The sequence below is a fragment of the Salvelinus namaycush genome, chromosome 1 (genome assembly GCF_016432855.1).
Source record: "Salvelinus namaycush isolate Seneca chromosome 1, SaNama_1.0, whole genome shotgun sequence".
In the NCBI taxonomy this organism is placed as follows: Eukaryota; Metazoa; Chordata; class Actinopteri; order Salmoniformes; family Salmonidae; genus Salvelinus; species Salvelinus namaycush.
The window spans coordinates 20,049,019-20,070,782 of NC_052307.1; the positions used below are offsets into that span (position 1 = coordinate 20,049,019).

Here is a 21,764-nt window from a genome sequence, read left to right on the forward strand (position 1 = left end):
GTAGCCTATGTCTAATCAGTGGTGTAAAGTACTTGAGTAAAAATACTTGAAAGTACTACTTAAGTAGTTTTTTGGGGTATCTGTACTTTACTTTGCTATTTATATTTTTGACAACTTTTACTTCACTACATTCCTAAAGAAAATCATGTACTTTTTACTCTGTACATTTTCCCTGACACCCAAAAGTTCTCTTTACATTTTGAATGCTTAGCAGGACAGGAAAATTGTCAAATTCCCACACTTACCAAGAGAACATCCCTGATCATCTACTGCCTCTTATCCAGGGGACCCACTAAACACAAATGCATTGTTTGTAAATTGTCTGAGTTTAGGAGCCTGGCTAACCATAAATAAAATGAAAATTGTTCTGTCTGGTTTGCTTAATATAAGGAATTTGAAATTACCTTTACTTTTGATACTTAAGAACATTTGAGCATTTACTTTTGATACTTAAGTATTTAAAACCAAATACTTTTAGACTTTTATTCATGCAGTATTTTACTGGGTGACTTTTCCTTGAGTGATATTCTGTTAATGTATCTTTACTTTAACTCAAGTAAGACAATTGAGTACTTTTTCCACCAGAATGGAAGTAAGTGTGTGTGTGTGTGTGTGTGTAAAAACCAACCTCTAAAACACACATGTTCTTCTCATTATGCTTAGACAGGTTTTAGTTATTGAACTTTCTCCCTCTGTCATTCTGTAAATAAGGATATGTCATATGGGAAACATTGTTTCATAGGTTATAGCCAGGTTCCACTTTTTATAGCTAATGTATTTTATTTATTAAATAATTTGTTTGACTATATACAGACACAGGTGAATACTTACTTTCAAACTGCTATTGCTACATGTCATAACAAGACCATGCCACAGGAGAGTGATAGAGCCCCAAGGAATCAAAATAGATAAATAGGCCTAAAACATGGCCTGCTTGGACTAAAATCCTTTCTCTCTTTTCATGTCTTAATCCCAACACTAACTGGGGCTGTCACATTGATATGGATCACATCTTTCTGTGTTCATTCAAATCTAAGTTGAAATATGTGCTATGGGTGCAATAACTGTTTCAAAGTATAATCATCCTTTTGTATTAGAATAGTGTTTGCAAAGACTACCACTTTTGAAACCATGATTCTACAAATAAAAGGGAATTATTTTAGGGCTACAATTACTTTTGTCATGGACATTTTCTTGTTTCCTCCAGCCCCTACATGTTTCAAAGTTGCATATGCATCTGAGTGGTTACATTTAAAAGATATTCTACTTCAGTTCTGGTGGGGGAGAGAAATTGATTCGAAACCAGCCCATTCTGTGGTGTTCTAGGACAGAATGTTGAGACTTACAAACTGTGCCAAAGACCACGTTTTTTTTTTATCAGACAGTGTCGTTATAGTTTAAGTGTCCTGTACACGGCATCATGGTTGCACTTGCACCCTGTAATATTTGAATCACTTGACGTATATTTCAAGTGATATTACTGAACATAATGAGATACAGTATGTGAACACCCCTTCAAATTAGTGGATTTGGCTATTTCAGCCACACCCGTTGCTGACAGATGTATAAAACCGAGCACATAGCCATGCAATCTACATAGACAAACATTGGCAGTAGAATGGCTTTTCTGAAGAGCTCAGTGACTTTCAATGTGGTACCGTCATAGGATACCACCTTTCCAACAAGTCAAATTTCTGCCCTGCTAAAGCTGCCCCGGTCAACTGTAAGTGATGTTATCGTGAAGTGGAAACGTCTAGGAGCAACAACGGCTCAGCCACGAAGTGATACTGTAGGCCACACAAGCTCACAGAACGGGACCACCAAGTGCTGAAGCGCGTAAAAATCGTCTGTCCTCGGTTGCAACACTCACTACCGACTTCCAAACTGCCTCTGGAAGCAATGTCACCACAAGAACTGTTCGTCGGGAGCTTCTTGAAATCGGTTTCCACGGCCGAGCAGCTGCACACAAGCCTAAGATCACCATGCACAATGCCAAGCATCAGCTGGAGTGTTGTAAAGCTCGCTGCCATTGGACTCTGGAGCAGTGGAAACGCGTTCTCTGTAGTGATGAATCACGCTTCGCCATCTGGCAGTCCGACAGACGAATCTGGGTTTGGAGGATGCCAGGAGAATGCTACCTGCCCCAATGCATGGTGCCAACTGTAAAGTTTGGTGGAGGAGAAATAAGGGTCTGGGGCTGTTTTTCATGGTTCGGGTTAGGCCCCTTAGCTCTAGTGAAGGGAAATCTTAACATTACAGCATACAATGACATTCTAGAATATTCTGTGCTTCCAACTTTGTGGCAGCAGTTTGGGGAAGGCCATTTCTTCAGCATGACAATGTCACCGTGCACAAAGCGAGGTCCATACAGAAATGGTTTGTCGCGATCGGTGTGGAAGAACTTGACTGGCCTGCATAGATACCTGACCTCAACTCCATCGAACACCTTTGGGATGAATTAGAACGCTGATGCAGCAATGTTCCAACATCTAGTGGAAAGCCTTCCCAGAAGAGTGGGGGCTGTTATAGCAGCAAAGGGAGGACCACCTCCATATTAATTCCCATGGAAGGCCAAAAAGATCATCAAGGACAACAACCACCTGAGCCAATGCCTGTTCACCCCGCTATCATCCAGAAGGCGAGGTCAGTACAGGTGCATCAAAGCTAGGACCGAGAGACAGAAGCTGTTTTTCAATCTCAAGGACATCAGACTGTTAAATAGCCATCACCTGTACCTTAGAGGCTGCTGCCCTATATACATAGACTTGAAATCACTGGCCACTTTAATAATGGAACACTAGTCACTTGAGTGATGCAAAATATGTCAACATTATTAATCTCATATGTGTATATACTGTATTGTTTTCTATTCTACTGTATCTTATTCTATGCCACTCCGACATTGCTCGTCCAAATATTTATATATTCTTAATTCCATTCCTTTACCTTAGATTTGTGTGTATTGTTGTGAAATGTTTAGATATTATTTGTTAGATATTGCTGCACTGTTGGAGCTAGAAACACAAGCATTTCGCTACACCCGCAATAACATCTGCTAAACATGTGTATGTGACCAATACAATTTGATTTGGAAAGAGATGTTCGACGAGCAGGGGTCTACATACTTTTGGTCATGTAGTGTACATTATTCTTATAAGTTGGTCAATTTGCTCTCACCTTGCTAAAACAATAATTATTAAAATGCCTGTGAAGTTACAGGTGGCAGAGAGATCCTAAACAATTAAAGGGCTGCCCTTTTCAGTTTCATTGGAATGCTCATTGTGATGAGGTCCTGCTAGCACTGGGCTTGCACTGGAATCTAGGTATGCCAAAAAGCCCTGGAACTCCAAATTGGTATCCCTGAAGCTTGCCTGTCGAACTATTATTGTCCCAGAGTTATTGCAATCTCTAAAGATGTTATTGCCTAAGAGGTGCCATGTTCTTTAAATAGAAAATATGTACCGAGACTACCGACCATAAATTCTCATCAGAACTCATGTTTGACACTTAAACATTAACACTACACTTTTTCATATGGTACTATTTACATTTACTGAGAATAGTTTTTGGGTACAGATTATGAGGGGTTGTCTTTTAATGAAAACACAACCTTTTACAGCAGTGGGCTAAATCAGGGTCACACAGTGTTTCTTGGTAGTCTTAAACAAATCTACTTTGAAACAGTAGTATACACCTCACACACATGGTTGTGGGCTTAAAAAAAATAAGACACCTGTACCATATCAGATATAGTTGAAATGTGTTCAATTTTGAGTTTGCATCCCAATGTTACACTTTATATACATCACAGAAGACTGATATACACCAAAACCGTTTGACATATAAAAAAAAAAAAAAGCCAAACATTTGGTGTTTCTGAATATTTTTTCATAATTAACATTATTGACATTTCACCCATGAGGCCACTAGGTAATTTAACTGCAGGGAAGGGCTATCCATGTCAATAGACCAATGGGTTCCATAAAACGTATTCTGCAAAACATGTTATTATTGTTTATATAATTACCTGCACTTGTCTCTGTTAATTATCTGCAGCACCTCTCTGTGTTTTCTACTTCCACACTCCATAATTTGTGCATACCCTCAGACTGGACCACTAACAAAATGTCAACAATGGTTCAAATGCAACATGTCACATTTTCAAATGCAAATAGTACTTGGCGCTTGTCCCCTGGCATTTAAATCTGGGCATGTTTTCATCATTCTACTACACAACTTCATGATGTTCTTTAGTGTCTGGTGGGACAAGTGCAGACCTTTGCAGGACATACAACCCCCATGTAAAAAATAATATAAAAATGCACATATTAAAAGTTTTAAATCTGTTGATTACTTTTTATTCTCTTTAGTGTGGGAGAAAAGCAAATTATCACACAGCCCATTTACTGCATCAATTCTGCTATGTAGTCCTCCTAGAATGTTGGTATTAAACACATAAGATGATAAAAGGCACGTCAAGTTATCTCAGAATTCCTAGAGTTGTAAACATTGTTACTAACAGGCTGAATAATAATCCAAGGAACATACCAGTTCAAGGAACTGCTTGTCTGTTCTGTCTAAGCTGGACATTCTCAGAAAGTTGTTATTATGATATGTTGGTTGAACTCAGGCCATCTTTGAATGTATTTGCCATTATTCAGTCTGTTCTGTTGGTAGAATCCATCAACTTTGAATGACAATATAGAATGACAAACAATGATTAATTCTGGGGGGGGGGGGGGGGGGGGGTCATTGGCCTTGATCTTGCGTAAAGGGCGCAATGGAATGATACAGTGGTGGGTCGAGCAAATTACGTTACGGAGTAGGGAAAAAAATACATCGTAGGAGCCAATGAAATAGGTCTGTTTTTAAAAGGGAGTGGTTTCATGGGTTTCTATAACACAACGCACTTCCTTACCGGCATTTTAGTATTAACACGCGAAGTTAAACAGTCTTTGGTGTACTTACTAGCTATTTATTTATTTATTGTGGAACGTGTTTACCTTTACTTTAAATATGCTTGGCCTGTGCCTTTATGTGCCTGTTCCGAATTCGGATGCGACTGAATTCGAGTATTTTGAGTCCAATGGACTACCATCGGAGTTGAAATCGCTCTTCAAATTGAGTGTGTTTCTACCTTCACAAGAGTTTTCTACTTATCGGAAATGGAGAAAGGTAAAACATGCAGTATATTATTTTACTTACATGTCTTTATGCTTCGGTGGGGTTCACATCAAGTTTTACATTTTGACTGTTGGATTTGGCTATTCCTCAAAATTACACATTTTTGTAACGATCATGCTGTCGTAGTTTCCTGTAAGTACAAACCCTTTCCTGTACTCGCGGTTTGTCACGGTTTCCACTAGTTACCACAGTCAAAGTGGCCTATAAAGTAAAAATTCATAACTAAAATTTCCTTTTTGGTCTTAATTTAAAGTTAGGCATAAGGTTAGCAGTGTGTTTACAGTTGGGTTTAAAATGACTTTTAAAGAAATGCATTTTATAAATGGGCGGCGTTTATGACTTTGGCTATGCGTTTGTCAAAAGGAAAAGTATAAACGGAATCTTTGGGACGTCCCAACTCACGTCATTTAAAACGGTACGGATTGGGATAAATTTAGGGTAAAAGTAGGGGGTAGGTTAAAGATAGGAACGTCCCAATGATCCCAGATAGCACTAACCTTAGTCAAACTCTACACCTACCCAGTGCTCCCATGCAATTTAGTTCACCTATCTGAACATAATGTTAAACATAATGACATAATGATGCTCCTTAATATATTAAAAAAATTAATTACTTCATGAAGGTGTTTAAGTTAATTGAATAACTCAACTATTTATCTTCAAAAGATCAAATAGTGCATAGATGGATTATTATTGTTTGGCTACACATTGATGGTTCCTAGGGCTTGCAAATTAAAACTATTGGCCTGCAAGACCCTCTTATTGATATAATCAATGACCTGGAGCCCTAAACCATCAGATTCAGGGTTGAAAATTAGCTTGAAGAAATCACTGGAAGATGATGGAATGATTAAATAACTGCATGCAAGTCTTGGCTGGAGCTTCAAGACCCCCAAGACTGTTTGACCCACTTATCATAGGCAAGGCATGGTGTTGATTGCAGAGTTTGGTATTGTGGTTTGAGCCCTCATGTCTTCAGGGGTGGGTAATAGTGCCTGGTACATCTATCTATATCCTGCAAACTCACACTAAGCCTGTCTACCTGGTCTAAAATAGGGCCGGTGTTGATATTTGATTTACTGTATTGAACTACAGTATGTGACAGTGTTCCCATAGAGTACATTCCTTCTAACCAGCCGTATGTCACATTTGACAGTGAATGTAGGACAGGTTAGCCTAGATTTGAGTCAGCATGCTTTCAACATATGACCTTTGTGGTCTTTGCCTCTCAGAGACATTGCTGAAATGGTTTGTCGTGACTGGACATTAAGGTGATGACACCATCGAGAATGAAATTATTCACACTTTACCCTCCTTCCAGGTGCTTACAATACATTCCATTAGTATTGTCCACCTCCAGAAAAGCCCCCAGTCTAGGCTTTACTACAGTTGATTGATTTTCAATGGGCCCCTCTATAATGTCTGATAATAGAAAGCAGGTCAGTGTGCCTTGCCACTGTTGTTGACCATTTGGTTTTGTTTGCCTCTGCAGAAAGCAGTGAAAAGTGCAGATAAGGACCTGAATGGGCAGATGGTCTTCGAGGAGTTTGTGAACTATTTGCAAGATCATGAGAAAGACCTGAAACTTGTCTTCAAGAGCCTGGACAGAAGGAGAGCTGGTATGCAATTATCCACAAATCAGCTGTTACAGTTTGGGGACATGCCTTAGCTACCACACAATTCAAATGTTTTGTTCCGATTTAGGTGGAATTCTGATTGGTGATGAATTGTCTTCTTCCATTGTGATTCAGGTAAAATATATTCTAAGGAGATCATGGAGTCACTCCAGGACCTTGGTGTTCACATATCACAGCAGCATGCCGAGAAGATTCTACAAAGGTAAGATATTAGGATGGAGCAGTGTTCCCTTAAGATTTTGGTCAATCTTGTCGGTATATCTTTTGTTACCAGTTTGATTCATATTCTCAAGAGTTTATGGTTTTGTTTTCATCTTTGTCAATAGCATGGATAAGAATGGCACAATGACCATCGACTGGAATGAGTGGAGCAACTACCCTCTGCTACAGCCCAAAGAGAACAACATCCCTGAGATCACCCTCTACTGGAAACATTCCACGGTGAGAAGGATGGTTAGGACGGGGGGGGTGAACTAGCTATCCAGCAAGCAGGGAACAATTCTATTTCACATTAATTTGAGTACACTCTGTATCCACTGACTTAATCCCTGAAAGTTCAAATTTGTGAATGGGGATGTTAATCCTATTACATAGATTAACACTGTCAATGGACGTGCGTCACCAGTTAAGTCTTATTAGTGTTTAAATAGGATAGGAACGCTCTGAATGTAATGTCATGATTTACATGAATCATGAATTACCCCCTTGTATATCAAATGTTGATTACAGTTTTAATTATTCCTTGTGTAAAATGTTTATTACGTTTGTAAAGTGCTAAGAGGACACTCAAATTATCCCCTCGGTATTCAGAACCACTTTCACAGGACAGTGTGTTCTTGGGAGGCATGCGGGTGGGGTAATGAAATACAGTATGTCTTAATAAGAAAAGCCAGCTTTAAATCTTAGCCTGTTTACCTCTCCTATGTGTCAAGAGCTACAGAACAACATTTGTAAGCTGAGCTGGGGCAAAATATATTCAGAAGCATTGCTTGGAGATGGGATGACCACCTAAAACAAAGGCCAAAGAAAATGTCCCACGGCATTCACTGAAGTCACTTTGGCCTGACCATCTCATGCCAGCAGTGTTACTCACACTAATATAACATGATTTTAATATCAACTTGGCGATCATGAAATACTTTTCAGCTGGTGATTCATCCCTGGCATGGTGAAGCTTCAGGGGGATAGAGCCTGTACTCTGGCAGTGGCTTTGCAAAGGCACCTCTGTAGGGACTTGTACCCAAAGCTATGTCTAGAGTGGGGAGTCTCGCTAGCTGACTCAGATTGTCATTATGTAATAGATAGCTTTTACAACAAGGGAACATGCACTCCATTCTATACCCTTATAATATCAGCAGTCTGAACCATGACATCAAAGCACAAGCGCCCTTATGTTCTCTGGTTTGATATCAGATTACAAAGAAATGTCCCAGAAATAACAGAGCAGGAAACAACAGAATTCAACTTGCTTCCTAACACAGAACATGAAGTAATCACTGACCTAAAGCCTCATGACCAGTGACCTATGTTTTGAGGGATGAGGGCAGACACACGCTGCACATTTTACTGTCAATACCACTCTTTCCTGTCCCAACATCTAGATGAAAGGTTTGTGTATACATGGGGCCTTAGAAATCACACACACTGAAAAATGTTCAGTCACCCCTTTTTTTTAATAGCTTGACTATATTTATAATTGCAAACTGCTCTTAGATAACTCCAATGTCTTTTGGGCCAAAAGAGAAGCTAATAGTGTATAATAATACTCATGTTCTATATCTTTCTGCTCTCTGTAGCTCTTTGATGTAGGTGAGAATCTGATGGTGCCTGATGACTTCACAACAGAGGAAAAACTGACAGGAATGTGGTGGAGGCATCTGGTTGCAGGCGGAGGTGCAGGAGCAGTGTCCCGAACATTCACCGCCCCCTTAGACCGTCTCAAAGTACTCATGCAGGTAAGAAGCCCTTGATCTACTGTCTTAATAGATAGTATGACAGCCCTGTATTCCCAACAACAGTTTGCGTCCTAGTAATGGTACACCTAGCCCTCAATTACCTATTCATTGATTACCTAAGAGCCATACATGGGTTAATGAGTACGTAGATTAGTGCCAGAACAGAGGGCAAGAGTCCTGGCGGCTGTTCGTTCCCACTGGCTCATTCAGCTGACCGATGTTAGTGACTAAGAGCCAGCACATCGTCCCTGGTGAGTTGTGATTGGCTGCATCAGGAGAGATTAGATCTGCTTTTACGTGATAGCAATGTGGGGATCAGTAACCCCTGATTGCCGTTAGTGGGTCTGTTTGAACAAGTCGTCTAGCGTCATCTTTGTGTTGGTACAACTGATACCAGAACACGTGACTTGTTCCACACTGATCCCCCCCCGTTGAGCAAATATGTTCACATTCTCAAAGCTTATGCCTGATAACTGAAGAAATGTTATGAGAATAAAAGGCCCGACTTTCATGTAAATCATTAATTGGCGTCAATGGAAGATGTGCATGAAAATTTGAGTTAAGCGCACAGATCTCAATTCAGAATACGGCCCTAATTGTGTTATTGTTCATGTGACTTCTGTATGATAAACATTGATATTCTTTATTTGTCAGGTCCATGGTTCCAGTAGCAACAACATGTGCATCATGAGTGGGCTCACCCAGATGATCAAAGAAGGTGGGATGAGGTCGCTGTGGAGAGGGAACGGAATGAACATCGTCAAAATTGCACCTGAAACTGCCATTAAGTTCATGGCTTATGAGCAGGTACTTGCTCCTATATTATTTTCTTAATTTAGAGAATTTCTATTACTCTTTTTAAAATGATATATAAACCATTATTATAATTCCTTAATCTCAATTTCTGATGTAAGGACCAAGTTCATGTTCTAACCAGTGTCTGCCCCATCTTATTTTCTCCCCTCTCTCCTTTCAACTGAAAAACTCTCTGGCACAGATCAAGCGTTTGATTGGCAGTGATAAGGAGACACTTGGCATCCTGGAGCGTTTTGTAGCTGGCTCTATGGCTGGAGTCATTGCTCAGAGCACCATCTACCCCATGGAGGTGAGCAGCCATCAATCATCCCCCCTAGCATAGACCTGGAATGATTACATCTATTATTGTTGTCAGGATATAAAGGACAAAAATGCATGATTGATTTGCAAATAAGTTCGTAATGCCTATGTTTTCAATCTGATTACATGCCACCTGATAGATTTTCATAGTCTTTCATTTCTGAACACAAGGTTCTGAAAACACGGCTTGCCTTGCGAAAGACTGGTCAGTACTCTGGCATCTCTGACTGTGCAAAGAACATCTTTAGGAGAGAGGGACTGGGTGCCTTTTACAAGGGCTTTATCCCCAACATGATGGGCATCATCCCCTATGCTGGAATCGACCTGGCTGTGTATGAGGTAAGAAGAGACCCGGATATGACTTTACAAAGCTGTTTTCACTGCATTGTATGCTCCATTTGGAATTCTCTGACTGTTCTTTTTTTCCACAGACATTGAAGAACTCCTGGTTAGAAAAGTATGGCACCAAAAGTACTGACCCGGGAGTGTTAGTTCTGCTTGGCTGTGGCACAGTCTCCAGCACCTGTGGTCAGCTGGCCAGCTACCCCCTAGCCCTGGTCAGGACCCGCATGCAGGCACAAGGTGAGACCTTTAACAATACACCTAATTTACACTGCTTATATTCTTTCAAATATATTAAATCTTCCTTATTTTATTGAGATGCAGTTATAAATAACTACCAGTTTTGCTGTTCCTTTGTATTCATCTTTGGCGCTAATGCTAACTGTGTGCCATGTCTCTCCTATAGCCATGATGGAGGGCAGCCCACAGATGACAATGTCAGGGCTCTTCAAACAAATCATTCAGACAGAAGGGGCCACTGGCCTCTACAGGGGCCTGGCCCCTAACTTCCTGAAGGTCATTCCAGCTGTCAGCATCAGCTATGTGGTGTACGAGAACCTGAAGATGTCGCTGGGAGTTAAGTCGCGATGAGAAGGTGACTCACGACATCTGAATGGTTCAGCTTTGAAAGCTGTGTGTGTGTGATCCCTCCGAGTTGAGGCTCTGACACTTGAGGAATCTCTGACACTTGAGGTTTGTGGAGCCATCTCATTCTGTGAATGCCAAAAGATGGAGTAGAACAAGGGACAATAGAATGAAAAGAAAAGGTATCAACTCTGTGAGCTGAAATGGAGGGGGCGGCGTCCCTCAATATTGCTATTTCTACTATTATTTAATAGTTTATTTTACAAGATCAATTGTTGAATTATTACCAGAATTTGACAATGAATGTTGGTTAGCAACTCTGTAATTGGGGACCAATTATTGCTGTTGCCAGTTTGTGGTTTAGTGCCTCTGTAATAATGTTCCTGTCTCTCTTTGGTTTCACTCAGTAAATTAGGCTATGCAACAGTGCAAACTGCACCAGACTCATTAAGTAGAAACTACTTCAGTTATGCCCAATGCACAACAAATGTTTTTGACTAACATGATGTATTCAGACATTTTCCTTAGCATTAATGGGTTTTCTGAGTAGTTACTGGCTATCCCCCCCACATTTGCCTGATATGAAAATGATATTCGTTAATGTTCCTTGGATATAAAGAATTGGGAAAAAGCACATGGTGATTATTTCCCCTTCTCACTTGGTGCAGATAGACAATTTATAAACACTGCCATTTTATTTTTGTTTTTTATTGTCTGGGTATGACAGTTAAGAATGGCATGTCTGTTTTTTGTTCAGAACATAGCACTAACTGGCTTTATGTTCATAGGTTTGATTGTTATGGATAACTAACTGAAGAGCCATATAATGTACAAGTATTGTGGGTGTGTTTGCATAAGAAGCCAATGTGATCTTATTTTGCAATGTTAAAGAGCATATATTTGTAAATGTTTTCAATGCAAACCATGCAATAAATGATTGCTTGAGTCCATCCTGCATATTTTCACTTAATATATAACTGTAATAGTTTGTCCGTTTACATTTAGTTGTTTATTATGGAAATGCACAATAATTACTTCTGTGTTGAGTGCAAATCTCTGTATTTGAGCTCAAGTCAAGATCAGGAGAGTCTTGGTTGTCAGGACACTTAATCAATGTCTTTATACCTAAAACCAAATATGATTTTAGAGCTTTGAGAAGATCGATGAGTAATACTAATGCACTTTAATTCATGCTGGAGACACATTTGAGTGTTTTGCATTAACTTTAGATTGAAACTGGGAATTCACTTCAACTTTTGTAAATAATAATTGAATTATAAAAATTTAAAAAATGAACCATTTTGTACAATGTTCTTTGAGCAAATAAATGAAAAGTATTGTATAATATTCACGTGTATTTCTTGACTCCTCACGTGTGTATCCTTGCGGCTGGATGTTCAATAAGGGTATTTTATTAAAACGACTCCGATTTTAGAATTGACACCACCCTTTCCCCCCAATGATTTCAGTACTAAGTTTGACACAAACGACATGCAGTACCAAAACAGGAAGTCGCAAATAAAACTATCTAGGTGACTTTGCTAGCTAGTGTTCGTTCAATCATGCAACGATGTTTAAAAACGTGTTTCGATCTGATTTTCTAATTAGGACCGCACATGTCATCCTAACATGGGTTATTACACTGATACTATTCTTACATGACACCGGTAAGTTAGCTTCTCTTCGAGGCGAACCATATTGATTAGCCATTTAGCTAGCTAACGTTAGCTTACCAGGCAACAGAGACTGGAGACTGTCACATTATGACAACAATACTATTGATAGCTTGCAGGCTAGATAAAGTAGTTGCTCTCAGCCATATATTTTAGTCACAACGAATACAATAGTAATTTTAACAACACAATTTTCCACGTGTTGGATTTATGTGGTGTTTAAGTGAGTTTATATCTTGCCTGTTAAGATCTCCGAAGACAAAGGGAGAATGGAGAGTTGATGCAGCCTGTAGTGTTTTCCTTGCTAGTCCTGCTGTCAGTGATGCTGTATTTCACTGTCTCTCTGATGGACCCGGGCTTTGTTCTTTCTGACAGTGTCAAGGTGAGCCTTAACCCCCATCAACCCTCCCCCAAAACCCCTTCTAATAAGATGTATTCCATACTGATGTTACATTATATTTGCTTTGAATGTGTGAGTATGCCCAGGGCTCAGGTGAAGAATTGGAGGAGATGATCCCTCAAAACCCCATACCTCGCCTGCGCCGGTGTGGCTACTGTCTGCTACAGGTAGAATACCATCCAGTTGCAGTTAGATCATTAATAACTTATAACTACAATCTTGGATCACAGATGAGATGACATATTGGGGGTGTGCTATGTTGTTGTTAGTATGTATGACTCCTTGTTCTCTCCTCTTTGTCTGAAGCAGCAGCCCATGAGAGCTAAGCACTGCCAGGCCTGCAAACATTGTGTGCGGCGGTTTGACCATCACTGTCCGTGGATAGAGAATTGTGTGGGTGAGAGAAACCACCGCTGTTTCATCATCTATCTGGCTGTTCAGCTGCTTGCTCTACTCTGGGCATTGCAGATTGCTTGGTGAGTGTGGGTGATTTAACCTGATGAAAGTAGCTATGAGGTATTATTATTGCGATGTAGATGAAATACTATTTGTCCCACATACGCAATAGTTCTTGTTGTATTATTGATGTCAATATCATTTGATGTACTCTGTCTTTCAGGTCAGGTTTCCATTCTTCTGGCACTTGGAAACTGTGGCTCATTGTGAATGGGTTTCTGCTGGCAGCGCTGTGTGTTGTAGGTGTGTTGTCCTTGGTGGTGGTCCTGCTCCTGGGCTGCCACCTCTATCTGATCTCCATCAATTCCACCACCTGGGAGTTCATGTCCCGCCACCGGATCTCCTACCTGAAGAGCTACAGTGACGAGGAGAACCCCTTTGATCGTGGCATTCTCTGTAATCTTTGGGACTTCTTCTGCATGTGCCGAACTGTGGTGTGGGAGCAGGTGTACTACAGAGGGAGCCACAATCACGTCTGACCTCACTCTACAGACAACATGCCCATACCAGGCTATAGGATTAATCCAGGGTCGTGGCACCGCGTAGGCCTTCCATTCTGCTTCCCCCATCATTTAGATTTTTTGCAAAGTTGAAGTTGCCTAATGTTTTGATATTTATGTAATACATGGTCCTAGGTATTTTGTATTGTTTTGTTTAACTGAGTGACAGTTTATCGTGAGTCATTGAGTATGCTATTTTGCCATGTTGAACTAATGATGTACTGTAATATTGAAAGGTGTTGATCAAAAATGTTATGCATTAACTTTAGTACTCTGTTTTATAATATGTTGAAACGTTAGAATTTTTACCTGTATTCTTTTATAAAACTTTTCACTCTTTCATTAATTGGAAATAATGTATTCATATTTTTGTATTTATTGACATAGACAACACAATAAAACACTAATGATTTCAATGAATATTCATTCATTTTGTCTCATTTACATTTCTTTGTAGTAATCCACATACATTCATACAGTAATGCATAATTATTAGCAGCAACTATTGAACCATTTTAATAGCAAAATAAATACTATTTCTATCATAATCAACTATCAGCCTCTCACTTCACAATCTCACTCGTTATTGCATTAAGTGCTCAATCCCACAATATTGGTTTATTCATAAATATGGCTACCTTATTTAATGGCTTCTCATGAAAATGTCTACATAAAACTAAGTTCACAACAAGTGTGCCATGCACATTTTAGTCACTCTAAAAATAATAATTTGGCTGGTAGGTAGAAGGTAGATATGTTAGTAGGAGTTAGTAGTTAAACACACATCGGTAGGGAATAACTGGACCCAGGTATGAGAACATGGAATTTTTCATCTTCACACAGAACAACATTTTGAAAAGACATATTGTAACAGGAATAAACAGCCTTTTTCATTTGCTCAGTCAAGGCAGTGGGCAAAGCCTCTCACAGTGATGCATAGAAATGGCAGCGTGTACCTCTCTGAAGGGAACAGTTATCTGATAATAGCAAAATAAGCAAAGGCCACAAAGCATGCTCAAATTCTGTCCACATTAGACCTCTCATCAAATCCTTTATGTTTCTTAGATGGCAGCCAATTTTATTTGAGTGAAATCCAGAGCATTACACACTAGTGTTAATGTTTGGATGTCACTGGGTACTATAAACAATGAAACAGTCATAGAACCTGGCCGTCAGACTAATTCATGGCACAGAAATACCAGGGTTGCATTCAAATTACTTTCCACCTGCAGATATCCCATATCCTGCTTGGTTGGGTTTGTTGATGATGGCTTTTGATGGAAGTGAGGACAGTCCGCCTCATCTACATGTACCATTGGGGCGAGCTACATTCAGTTATTGTCAGTTATGAAAAGGTTGTGCTATGGAACTGTTCATGCAACCGTTTCATGAGCTGGATGCAACCCTGGTCTCTGATTGCTTCATCCATGCAGGGCTGAGAAGTCAAAATCTGCGAAGGCCTCCTGCTGCTCAGGGGAGAGGCTGCAGGACACGGGAGGAGGTGACAGGATCGGCTGGAGACTCGTGAACTCGCTGTCAAAGTTACTGACATCCACAGACTCCTTAATTTTTGGCAGGAACGGAGGTTTCACTTTTTTAGCTAGCAGTGCATCCCAGTCTATAGTCTGTTTGTCAAATAGATACAGTGCATATGGGTTAAATTGCAAAATATACGTTATTTTCCTACAAGCATCTCAAAGATAAGGTTGATGCATTTACAGTATATCTAAAAGCATTGATTGAATATTATTTGATTTGAACTAAATTACCTTGAAGAATTTCTCTCCCTTGACTTCATTTGCGTCCCCTTCTCCGGCTCCCAGCCTTTTCTCTGGATTCCTCTTAAGAAGCTGCAGGGAGGAGGGGTTTGATTAGGGATCAGCATGTACAGACAGGGGGATGGTTCAAAACAAACACTGATATTTTCATAACAAAACTATTTCTGAACGGTTTCCGAATATATAAAAAATATGAGAGACAGAATGAGCAGAGAAAGGGGAGGTTGTTACCTTTTGAATGATGGAGATGGAGTCTGGAGAGAGGCATCCAGGATACTGAACATCATCATTAACTATGCTGTCAAACACCTCCTCTTCATCTTCTCCTGGGAATGGAGACTGGCACAAGATGGAGAGGGGGAAGCCTTTATTCTGATATACGACCACCAGTCATTGAAACTATAAAGCATTACATTTCTGTGTATTTGTGCTGTTATTATTGATTTGTGACTGTTTTTGTTGTTGTTGTTGTTGTTTACAAAAATCTATGACTGTGTTTTATGGAGTGTGTTTCTGGTCTGTTGATGACTTACTTCTCCAACAAGCATCTCAAAGATAAGGACGCCCATGCCCCACCAGTCCACAGCTCGTGTGTAGTTATCATCAGTAAGCACCTCAGGCGCCAGGAACTCTGGGGTTCCACAGAATGTTGATGTCCTGTCGCCATGCCCCATCCCTGCCAGTACAATAACAGATGGAGCAGCATTTAACTAAACGCTCACACACATACAATTTGTCATATGTAATTTCCACACATAACCACAAACCCTGTCGTAAGATATAATAAACCATAATTTTACCTTCTTTACAAAGTCCAAAGTCTGTGATTTTAACAAATCCGTCTGCATCCATCAGCAAGTTGTCTAACTTCAAATCTCTATGAAAAACACATGCAAATGAAATAAGCTGTAGCCAGAGCTGTATTAAGTGCTAGTTAATATGACTCATAGACACAACTCACCGATAAACTATCTTATTCAGATGCAGGAACTCTAGACCCAGCAAAACACAGGCTGAGTAGAACCTGTAACACAAAGAAAATACACATTTGCGCTGTCCAAATTGTTTTTTAATGGCACGTGCATGTGTGTGTGTGTGTGTGTGTGTGTGTGTATGTGTATGTGCTTGTCGGGTAAAACTCACCTGGTCTGCAACTCAGAGAAGACGTTATTATGAATGTGAATCATGAGGTCTCCTCCTGGTGAGTACTCCATGACAAAACAAACATGCTCACTGGTCTGGAAACAGCCGTGCAGGTTGACCAGGAAAGGGTGCCTCGATGCATTGATCATCTCGAAGATCCTCCTCTCACACATAAGACTGTGAAGGCATCAAAAAGAGCATTTCTTACTGTAAATAAGTTATTATCTGTGAGTATCACTAATGTATTTGTGTAAGGTGAGCAAGGCTATTCATTGTATGGTATATGTCCCAATAAAGAACATTAACCTGTCCACTTCATCACGGGTTACAATATCCCTCTTCTTCAAGGCTTTAATGGCATAGAGTTTTCCTGTCTTCTTAAACTCAGCTAGAAGTACCTGGATAGGGTGAACATTGGCGTACATGAAGCAGTGGGCTGTGCAAAATCATATAGTACTGTAATATAATGTCGTGTTGGCAAAAAAGTCTGGACCTTTCCAAAGTGTCCTCTTCCCAGGACAGAGATACATTTGAAATCTTCCATCTGCATCCTTGTTCTCTCTGTGTAGTTTTCAATGGAGGACTGAAAAGAGACAGACGGATATGCTACGAAGGTAGAATCATGAACCAATCAAGGCCAGTCATTTGTTCAAATAGCAAGTCTACCAATGCACTATATGCACTTTACTTTAACAAGATGACAATAGACTGGAACCACCATTTTATGTTTAGTGGAGCTGGTATGGGTGTTCACCTCTTTTTCTGTCAGAGTAGGCATAGGTGGTGTTTTCTGTGCTGTTGACACCGTGTTGGGGATGTTTCTTCCTTGGTCAACGCTAAACGTTTTAAATGCTAAACGCTCTTCACTTATGTTAAGACTAATCACCGGCACTTCCCTGCAGATATAGAGAAACACAGTGATGGTCATATATTCAGGGAAATCATGCAATGATAAAGATATTACATATACTCCCATAACCAAATATTCTTATAAATACACTACTCAAAATACTTATTTTACTGTATCTACTAAGTTCTTAATTGTGTTTCCATGGGCAGCACTGTGTTCTTTCTCACCCTGGCAGTAAGGGGGTTAACCGAGTGGCCTTATTGGTAGAAGGTGGGGGGTTGACCACAACATCAGAGGAAGTAGACGGACTCAAAGTGGTAAAGGAACATTGAGGCAGGACACTCATCATCAGATGACCCCATGTGGCAAAGTTCATGTTCATCTGGGCAGCACGAAGGAAGTTCTTCCCTGAGTGGAGGGACAGGAACACCCATCAACACTTATCATCAATAGTAACTTGAGTAGGTCTATTTGATCTGTGACCACAGCCAGGTTACATACAGTACCTTTCTCTTTTGTGAAAATGCACCTCTGACGCCTTAGTTTGGGTTGGCGCTCAATCACAGGGTTGACAAATGTAATCTGCAAAGCCACCAGAAAAACAAGTAGCTTGTTACATATGGGTATCTGGTTGATCGACCGAACTCTGGCAAAGCCATCTCACATTCAGAAATATAAAGGAATCAGACCTCAGTGAAGAGTGTTCCCTGGGGCTCCAGGCACAAACACAGGGTATGTGGTTGGTTGTCCAGGAACTCTTCCAGGCGCAGGTACTTGACTGCACACATCACCCTCCAGTCTTGCCAGAAGATCCCAATCTCCAGCTCCCGAGACTGGGGGGCACAAAGATGAAATACATGTGCAATCTCCCAACTGAGAAATGATATGGTATTTTACCAATACAGACACTTTCAGACTATGTACAACAATTCCATAGAGTTCCCATACAACCAGTTATGTGAAGTACAATGGTTCCTCCTGGTGTTCAGTTAAAAGAACTCTGCCTCAACCAGTCACCTCTCCCACTTCAACTGGTTGTATCAATTGCCCACTCCATTGACACTACTTACCCGCTCCAGTTGGATGCTGAAGTTTTGTCTCCAGGCCTGCTTGCTCAAAGGTCTCCAGTGGGTGCGACCCACCACTCTGTTATCCAGTTTCAACACTGCACTTATCTCCACTGCCAGACAGAAAGTCTGATATTACTGTCCTATACTGTACTTCCATGACTACAATAACATTTAGGAGACATGGTTCTACAGGTGCAGTACTTTTGATATTCAAATGCAACAACCATAGCTTCAACACAAAGTCACTGGCCCTCTGGGCACTAACCCTAATACCATACAGACGCAGTACAATCCCCTGCAGAAGAGGAGGTAGTGGATGTTGAATCTAACACTAAAGAGCTGTGTAGGGCTAATGTCCTTTATATGGGGACTTACAGGAGAGGTTTTCTGTGTGATTAGGTTGGCTGTTGACATTGAAATCTGGTGGGCTCTCCAGAGAAGACGATCCACTGGTTATTTGGCCTCGTCCTGGCAGTGATTTCAGCAAGTCCTCACATCCCAGAAGCATGACCTCAAGTGTGCCTGTAAAATATTACATGTATCAGGAGAACAGGCCTTAAAATAAACATGATCATTCTGCTTTTACATCAGATCCATAAACAGACATAAAATACCTGTAAGGTTTGAAGAGAGTAGTTACCTGTTAGGGAGGCCGGCTTGAGAAAGGATGAGGAGGTGGAGGAGGGGAAGGAGCAAAGTAGGCAATTTTGCTGTTGTCCCTCCTGGGGTGGGGATACTGTAGGGAGCCCCTTTTTGGTGACAGGCTCCCGGAGAGCCTCCTGAGATGACTCACCCAGGCGGTGATCCAGAGAAAGTCGCAGAAGATCTAGCTTCTGAGAAGAGTCTTGCACACGGGACCGGGCCTGGTAGAGAGATTTATGCATTTTCTCATATATGCATAGCATAGGCACAAAAAAAAATGTTCTAACCAAGACTCTTTCCACTCTCAAACTAACTAATTGTACAAAATATTCATTAGTCCCTCTGAAATTATACTAATTTTGTAGGTTGTTTTTAGAATGTTTTCAAATAGAATTGTAAAACAATAAAAAATTGTTTATAGATACATCCTAGCTAGCCCACCTCAGCCAGGGCTAATTGGTCCTGGGATGGCAGCTCCTCAAGCTGCTTCACCACATCCCTGGCCACCTTCACCACCTCTGTCTCTCTCTGGACATAGTGTTTTAACTCAGCCACATGGATGTCCAGGGGATTTACACCCACTGGGGTACTTCCTTCTGGATCAATGATGCATGAGAAAACAGGCCAAGTTCAGACTTAGACTGCATAGAGAAAGCATTATGATATATCCTCACATAGGTAATACAGTTGTCATTTTCAGTGGTGTTACATTTTTCATAATCATACCAGCATATAAAATAGCAAGCAAAACAAACACTGGAACTACAGAGCATCGTAAAGTATTCAGACATTTTTTCCACATTTTGTTATGTAACAGCATTATTCTAAAATTGATTAAATTGTTGTTTTTTCCTCATCAATCTACAGACAGCAAAAACAGGCTTTTAGAAATTATTGCAAATTAATCAAAAATAAAACACTGAAATATCACATTTACAATAAGTATTCAGACCCTTTATTGAGTACTTTGTTGAAGCACCTTTGGCAGCATTACAGCCTTGTGTCTTCTTGGGTATGATGCTACAGGCTTGGCACACCTGTATTTGGGGAGTTTCTCTCATTTTTCTCTGCAGGTCCTCTCAAGCTCTGCCAGGTGGGATGGGGAGCGTCATGGAACAGCTATTGTCAGGTCTCTCCGGAGATGTTCGATCAGGTTCAAGTCCGGGCTCTGGCTGGGCCACTCAAGGTCATTGAGAGACTTGTCCCAAAGCCATTCCTGCGTTGTCTTGGCTGTGTGCTTAGGGTCATTGTCCTGTTGGAAGGTTAACCTTCCCCCCAGTCTCAGGTCCTGAGCGCTCTGGAGCAGGTTTTCATCAAAGATCTCTCTGTACTTTTCTCTGTTCATCTTTCCCTAGATCCTGACTAGTCTATCATACCCTGCCACTGAAAAACATTCCCACAGCATGATGCTTCACCATAGGGATGGTATTGGTCAGGTGATGAGCGGTTCCTTGTTTCCTCCAGACGTGACGCTTGGCATTCAATCTTGGTTTCATCAGACCAAAGAATCTTGTTTCTCATTGTCTGAGAGTCTTTTAGGTGCCTTTTGGTATAGTGCAAGTGGGCTGTCATGTGCCTTTTACTGAGGAATGGCTTCCATCTGGCCACTAATACTGTAAAGGCCTGATTGGCGCTGCAGAAATGGTTGTCCTTTTGGAAGGTTCTCCCATCTCCACAGAGAAACTGTGGAGCTCTGTCAGAGTGACCATCGGGTTCTTGTTCACCTCCCTTCTCCCCCGATTGCTCAGTTTGGCCGGGTGGCCAGCTCTAGGAAGTCTTGGTGGTTCCAAATTACTTCCACTTAAGAATGATGGAGGCCACTATGTTCTTGGGGAAAATGTTCTGTACTCTTCCCCAGGTCTGTGCCTCGACACAATCCTGTCTCTACAGACAATTCCTTTAGACCTCATGGCTTGGTTTTGGCTCTGACATGCACTGTCAACTGTGGAACTTTATATAGACAGATATGTGTCTTTCCAAATCATGTCCAATCAATTGAAATTACCACAGGTGGACTCCAATCAAGTTGTAGAAACATCTCAAGGTTGATCAATGGAAACAGGATGCACCTGAGCTCAATTTCGAGTCTCATAGCAAAGGGTCTGAATACTTATGTAAATAAGGTATTTCTGTTTTTTATTTTTAATAATTTGCAAAAAATAAAACATGTATTTAATCAATTTTAGAATAAGGCTGTAACATAACAAAATGTGGAAAAAGTAAAGGGGTCTGAATACTTTTCGAATGCACTGTACCTAACAAATTATAGTAAGATACAAGACATTAATCTATCTGATGGCAGTGCAATCCTGATAGCATTTTAAATTCTGTGCAAAGATGTGGATTGAGTTAACTGTATATTGTAACCATGATCACCTAACTAAACTGTACCATAAAGCTCTGACCTCCATGATTGGTGCTGTCATGGTTGCT

At 40.6% G+C, this 21,764-nt stretch overlaps 4 protein-coding genes across 7 annotated transcripts; 2 read left to right on the forward strand and 2 right to left on the reverse strand.

Moving 5' to 3' along the window:
• Positions 1-4,913: 4,913 nt before the first annotated feature.
• On the forward strand, positions 4,914-11,769 carry LOC120059199 (calcium-binding mitochondrial carrier protein SCaMC-2-A-like). Its single transcript, XM_039008104.1, has 10 exons — positions 4,914-5,175; positions 6,677-6,803; positions 6,936-7,023; positions 7,148-7,262; positions 8,618-8,776; positions 9,431-9,583; positions 9,774-9,881; positions 10,064-10,231; positions 10,324-10,474; positions 10,641-11,769. Exons 1-10 carry the CDS (start codon positions 5,017-5,019, stop codon positions 10,823-10,825), a joined length of 1,413 nt encoding a protein of 470 aa, XP_038864032.1. The 5' UTR covers positions 4,914-5,016; the 3' UTR covers positions 10,826-11,769.
• A 537-nt stretch (positions 11,770-12,306) lies between these two features.
• On the forward strand, positions 12,307-14,274 carry LOC120059411 (palmitoyltransferase ZDHHC12-B-like). 4 transcript variants are annotated; one of them, XM_039008479.1, is made up of 5 exons: positions 12,307-12,486; positions 12,741-12,874; positions 12,970-13,059; positions 13,199-13,368; positions 13,512-14,274. In XM_039008479.1, exons 1-5 carry the CDS (start codon positions 12,390-12,392, stop codon positions 13,825-13,827), a joined length of 807 nt encoding a protein of 268 aa, XP_038864407.1. In that variant the 5' UTR covers positions 12,307-12,389; the 3' UTR covers positions 13,828-14,274. The 4 variants fall into 4 exon arrangements, with proteins under 4 accessions (XP_038864407.1, XP_038864492.1, XP_038864578.1 ...); XM_039008564.1 differs by having other exon boundaries at positions 13,202-13,368; XM_039008650.1 differs by having other exon boundaries at positions 12,979-13,059.
• Positions 14,120-19,204, reverse strand: LOC120059334 (serine/threonine-protein kinase N2-like). Its single transcript, XM_039008356.1, has 15 exons — positions 19,065-19,204; positions 18,690-18,799; positions 18,309-18,452; positions 18,126-18,201; positions 17,847-18,027; positions 17,524-17,665; positions 17,263-17,352; positions 17,076-17,167; positions 16,770-16,946; positions 16,588-16,650; positions 16,427-16,503; positions 16,160-16,302; positions 15,858-15,965; positions 15,618-15,698; positions 14,120-15,473 (listed from the first exon to the last, which is right to left on the reverse strand). The coding sequence occupies exons 1-15, from the start codon at positions 19,195-19,197 to the stop codon at positions 15,270-15,272; spliced, it is 1,821 nt and encodes a 606-aa protein (XP_038864284.1). The 5' UTR covers positions 19,198-19,204; the 3' UTR covers positions 14,120-15,269.
• A 26-nt stretch (positions 19,205-19,230) lies between these two features.
• On the reverse strand, positions 19,231-20,104 carry LOC120050896 (serine/threonine-protein kinase N2-like). Its single transcript, XM_038997420.1, has 4 exons — positions 20,089-20,104; positions 19,773-19,927; positions 19,330-19,552; positions 19,231-19,244 (listed from the first exon to the last, which is right to left on the reverse strand). The coding sequence occupies exons 1-4, from the start codon at positions 20,102-20,104 to the stop codon at positions 19,231-19,233; spliced, it is 408 nt and encodes a 135-aa protein (XP_038853348.1).
• Positions 20,105-21,764: the final 1,660 nt, after the last annotated feature.

Coding starts and splice junctions, on each gene's coding strand:
- LOC120059199 (XM_039008104.1), top strand. CDS start 5,017: ATGCTTGGCCTGTGCCTTTATGTGCCTGTTCCGAATTCGGATGCGACT. Junction 9,584..9,773: donor AGTTCATGGCTTATGAGCAG/GTACTTGCTCCT, acceptor TCTCTGGCACAG/ATCAAGCGTTTGATTGGCAG. Junction 10,232..10,323: donor TCGACCTGGCTGTGTATGAG/GTAAGAAGAGAC, acceptor TTTTTTCCACAG/ACATTGAAGAACTCCTGGTT.
- LOC120059411 (XM_039008479.1), top strand. CDS start 12,390: ATGTTTAAAAACGTGTTTCGATCTGATTTTCTAATTAGGACCGCACAT. Junction 12,487..12,740: donor ACTATTCTTACATGACACCG/GTAAGTTAGCTT, acceptor TTGCCTGTTAAG/ATCTCCGAAGACAAAGGGAG. Junction 12,875..12,969: donor TTCTTTCTGACAGTGTCAAG/GTGAGCCTTAAC, acceptor TGAATGTGTGAG/TATGCCCAGGGCTCAGGTGA.
- LOC120059334 (XM_039008356.1), bottom strand. CDS start 19,197: ATGCTTCTGGGATGTGAGGACTTGCTGAAATCACTGCCAGGACGAGGC. Junction 18,028..18,125: donor CATTTTCACAAAAGAGAAAG/GTACTGTATGTA, acceptor CCCTCCACTCAG/GGAAGAACTTCCTTCGTGCT. Junction 17,666..17,846: donor TTAACCCCCTTACTGCCAGG/GTGAGAAAGAAC, acceptor CTATATCTGCAG/GGAAGTGCCGGTGATTAGTC.
- LOC120050896 (XM_038997420.1), bottom strand. Junction 19,553..19,772: donor ACCAATTAGCCCTGGCTGAG/GTGGGCTAGCTA, acceptor TCTCTCTACCAG/GCCCGGTCCCGTGTGCAAGA.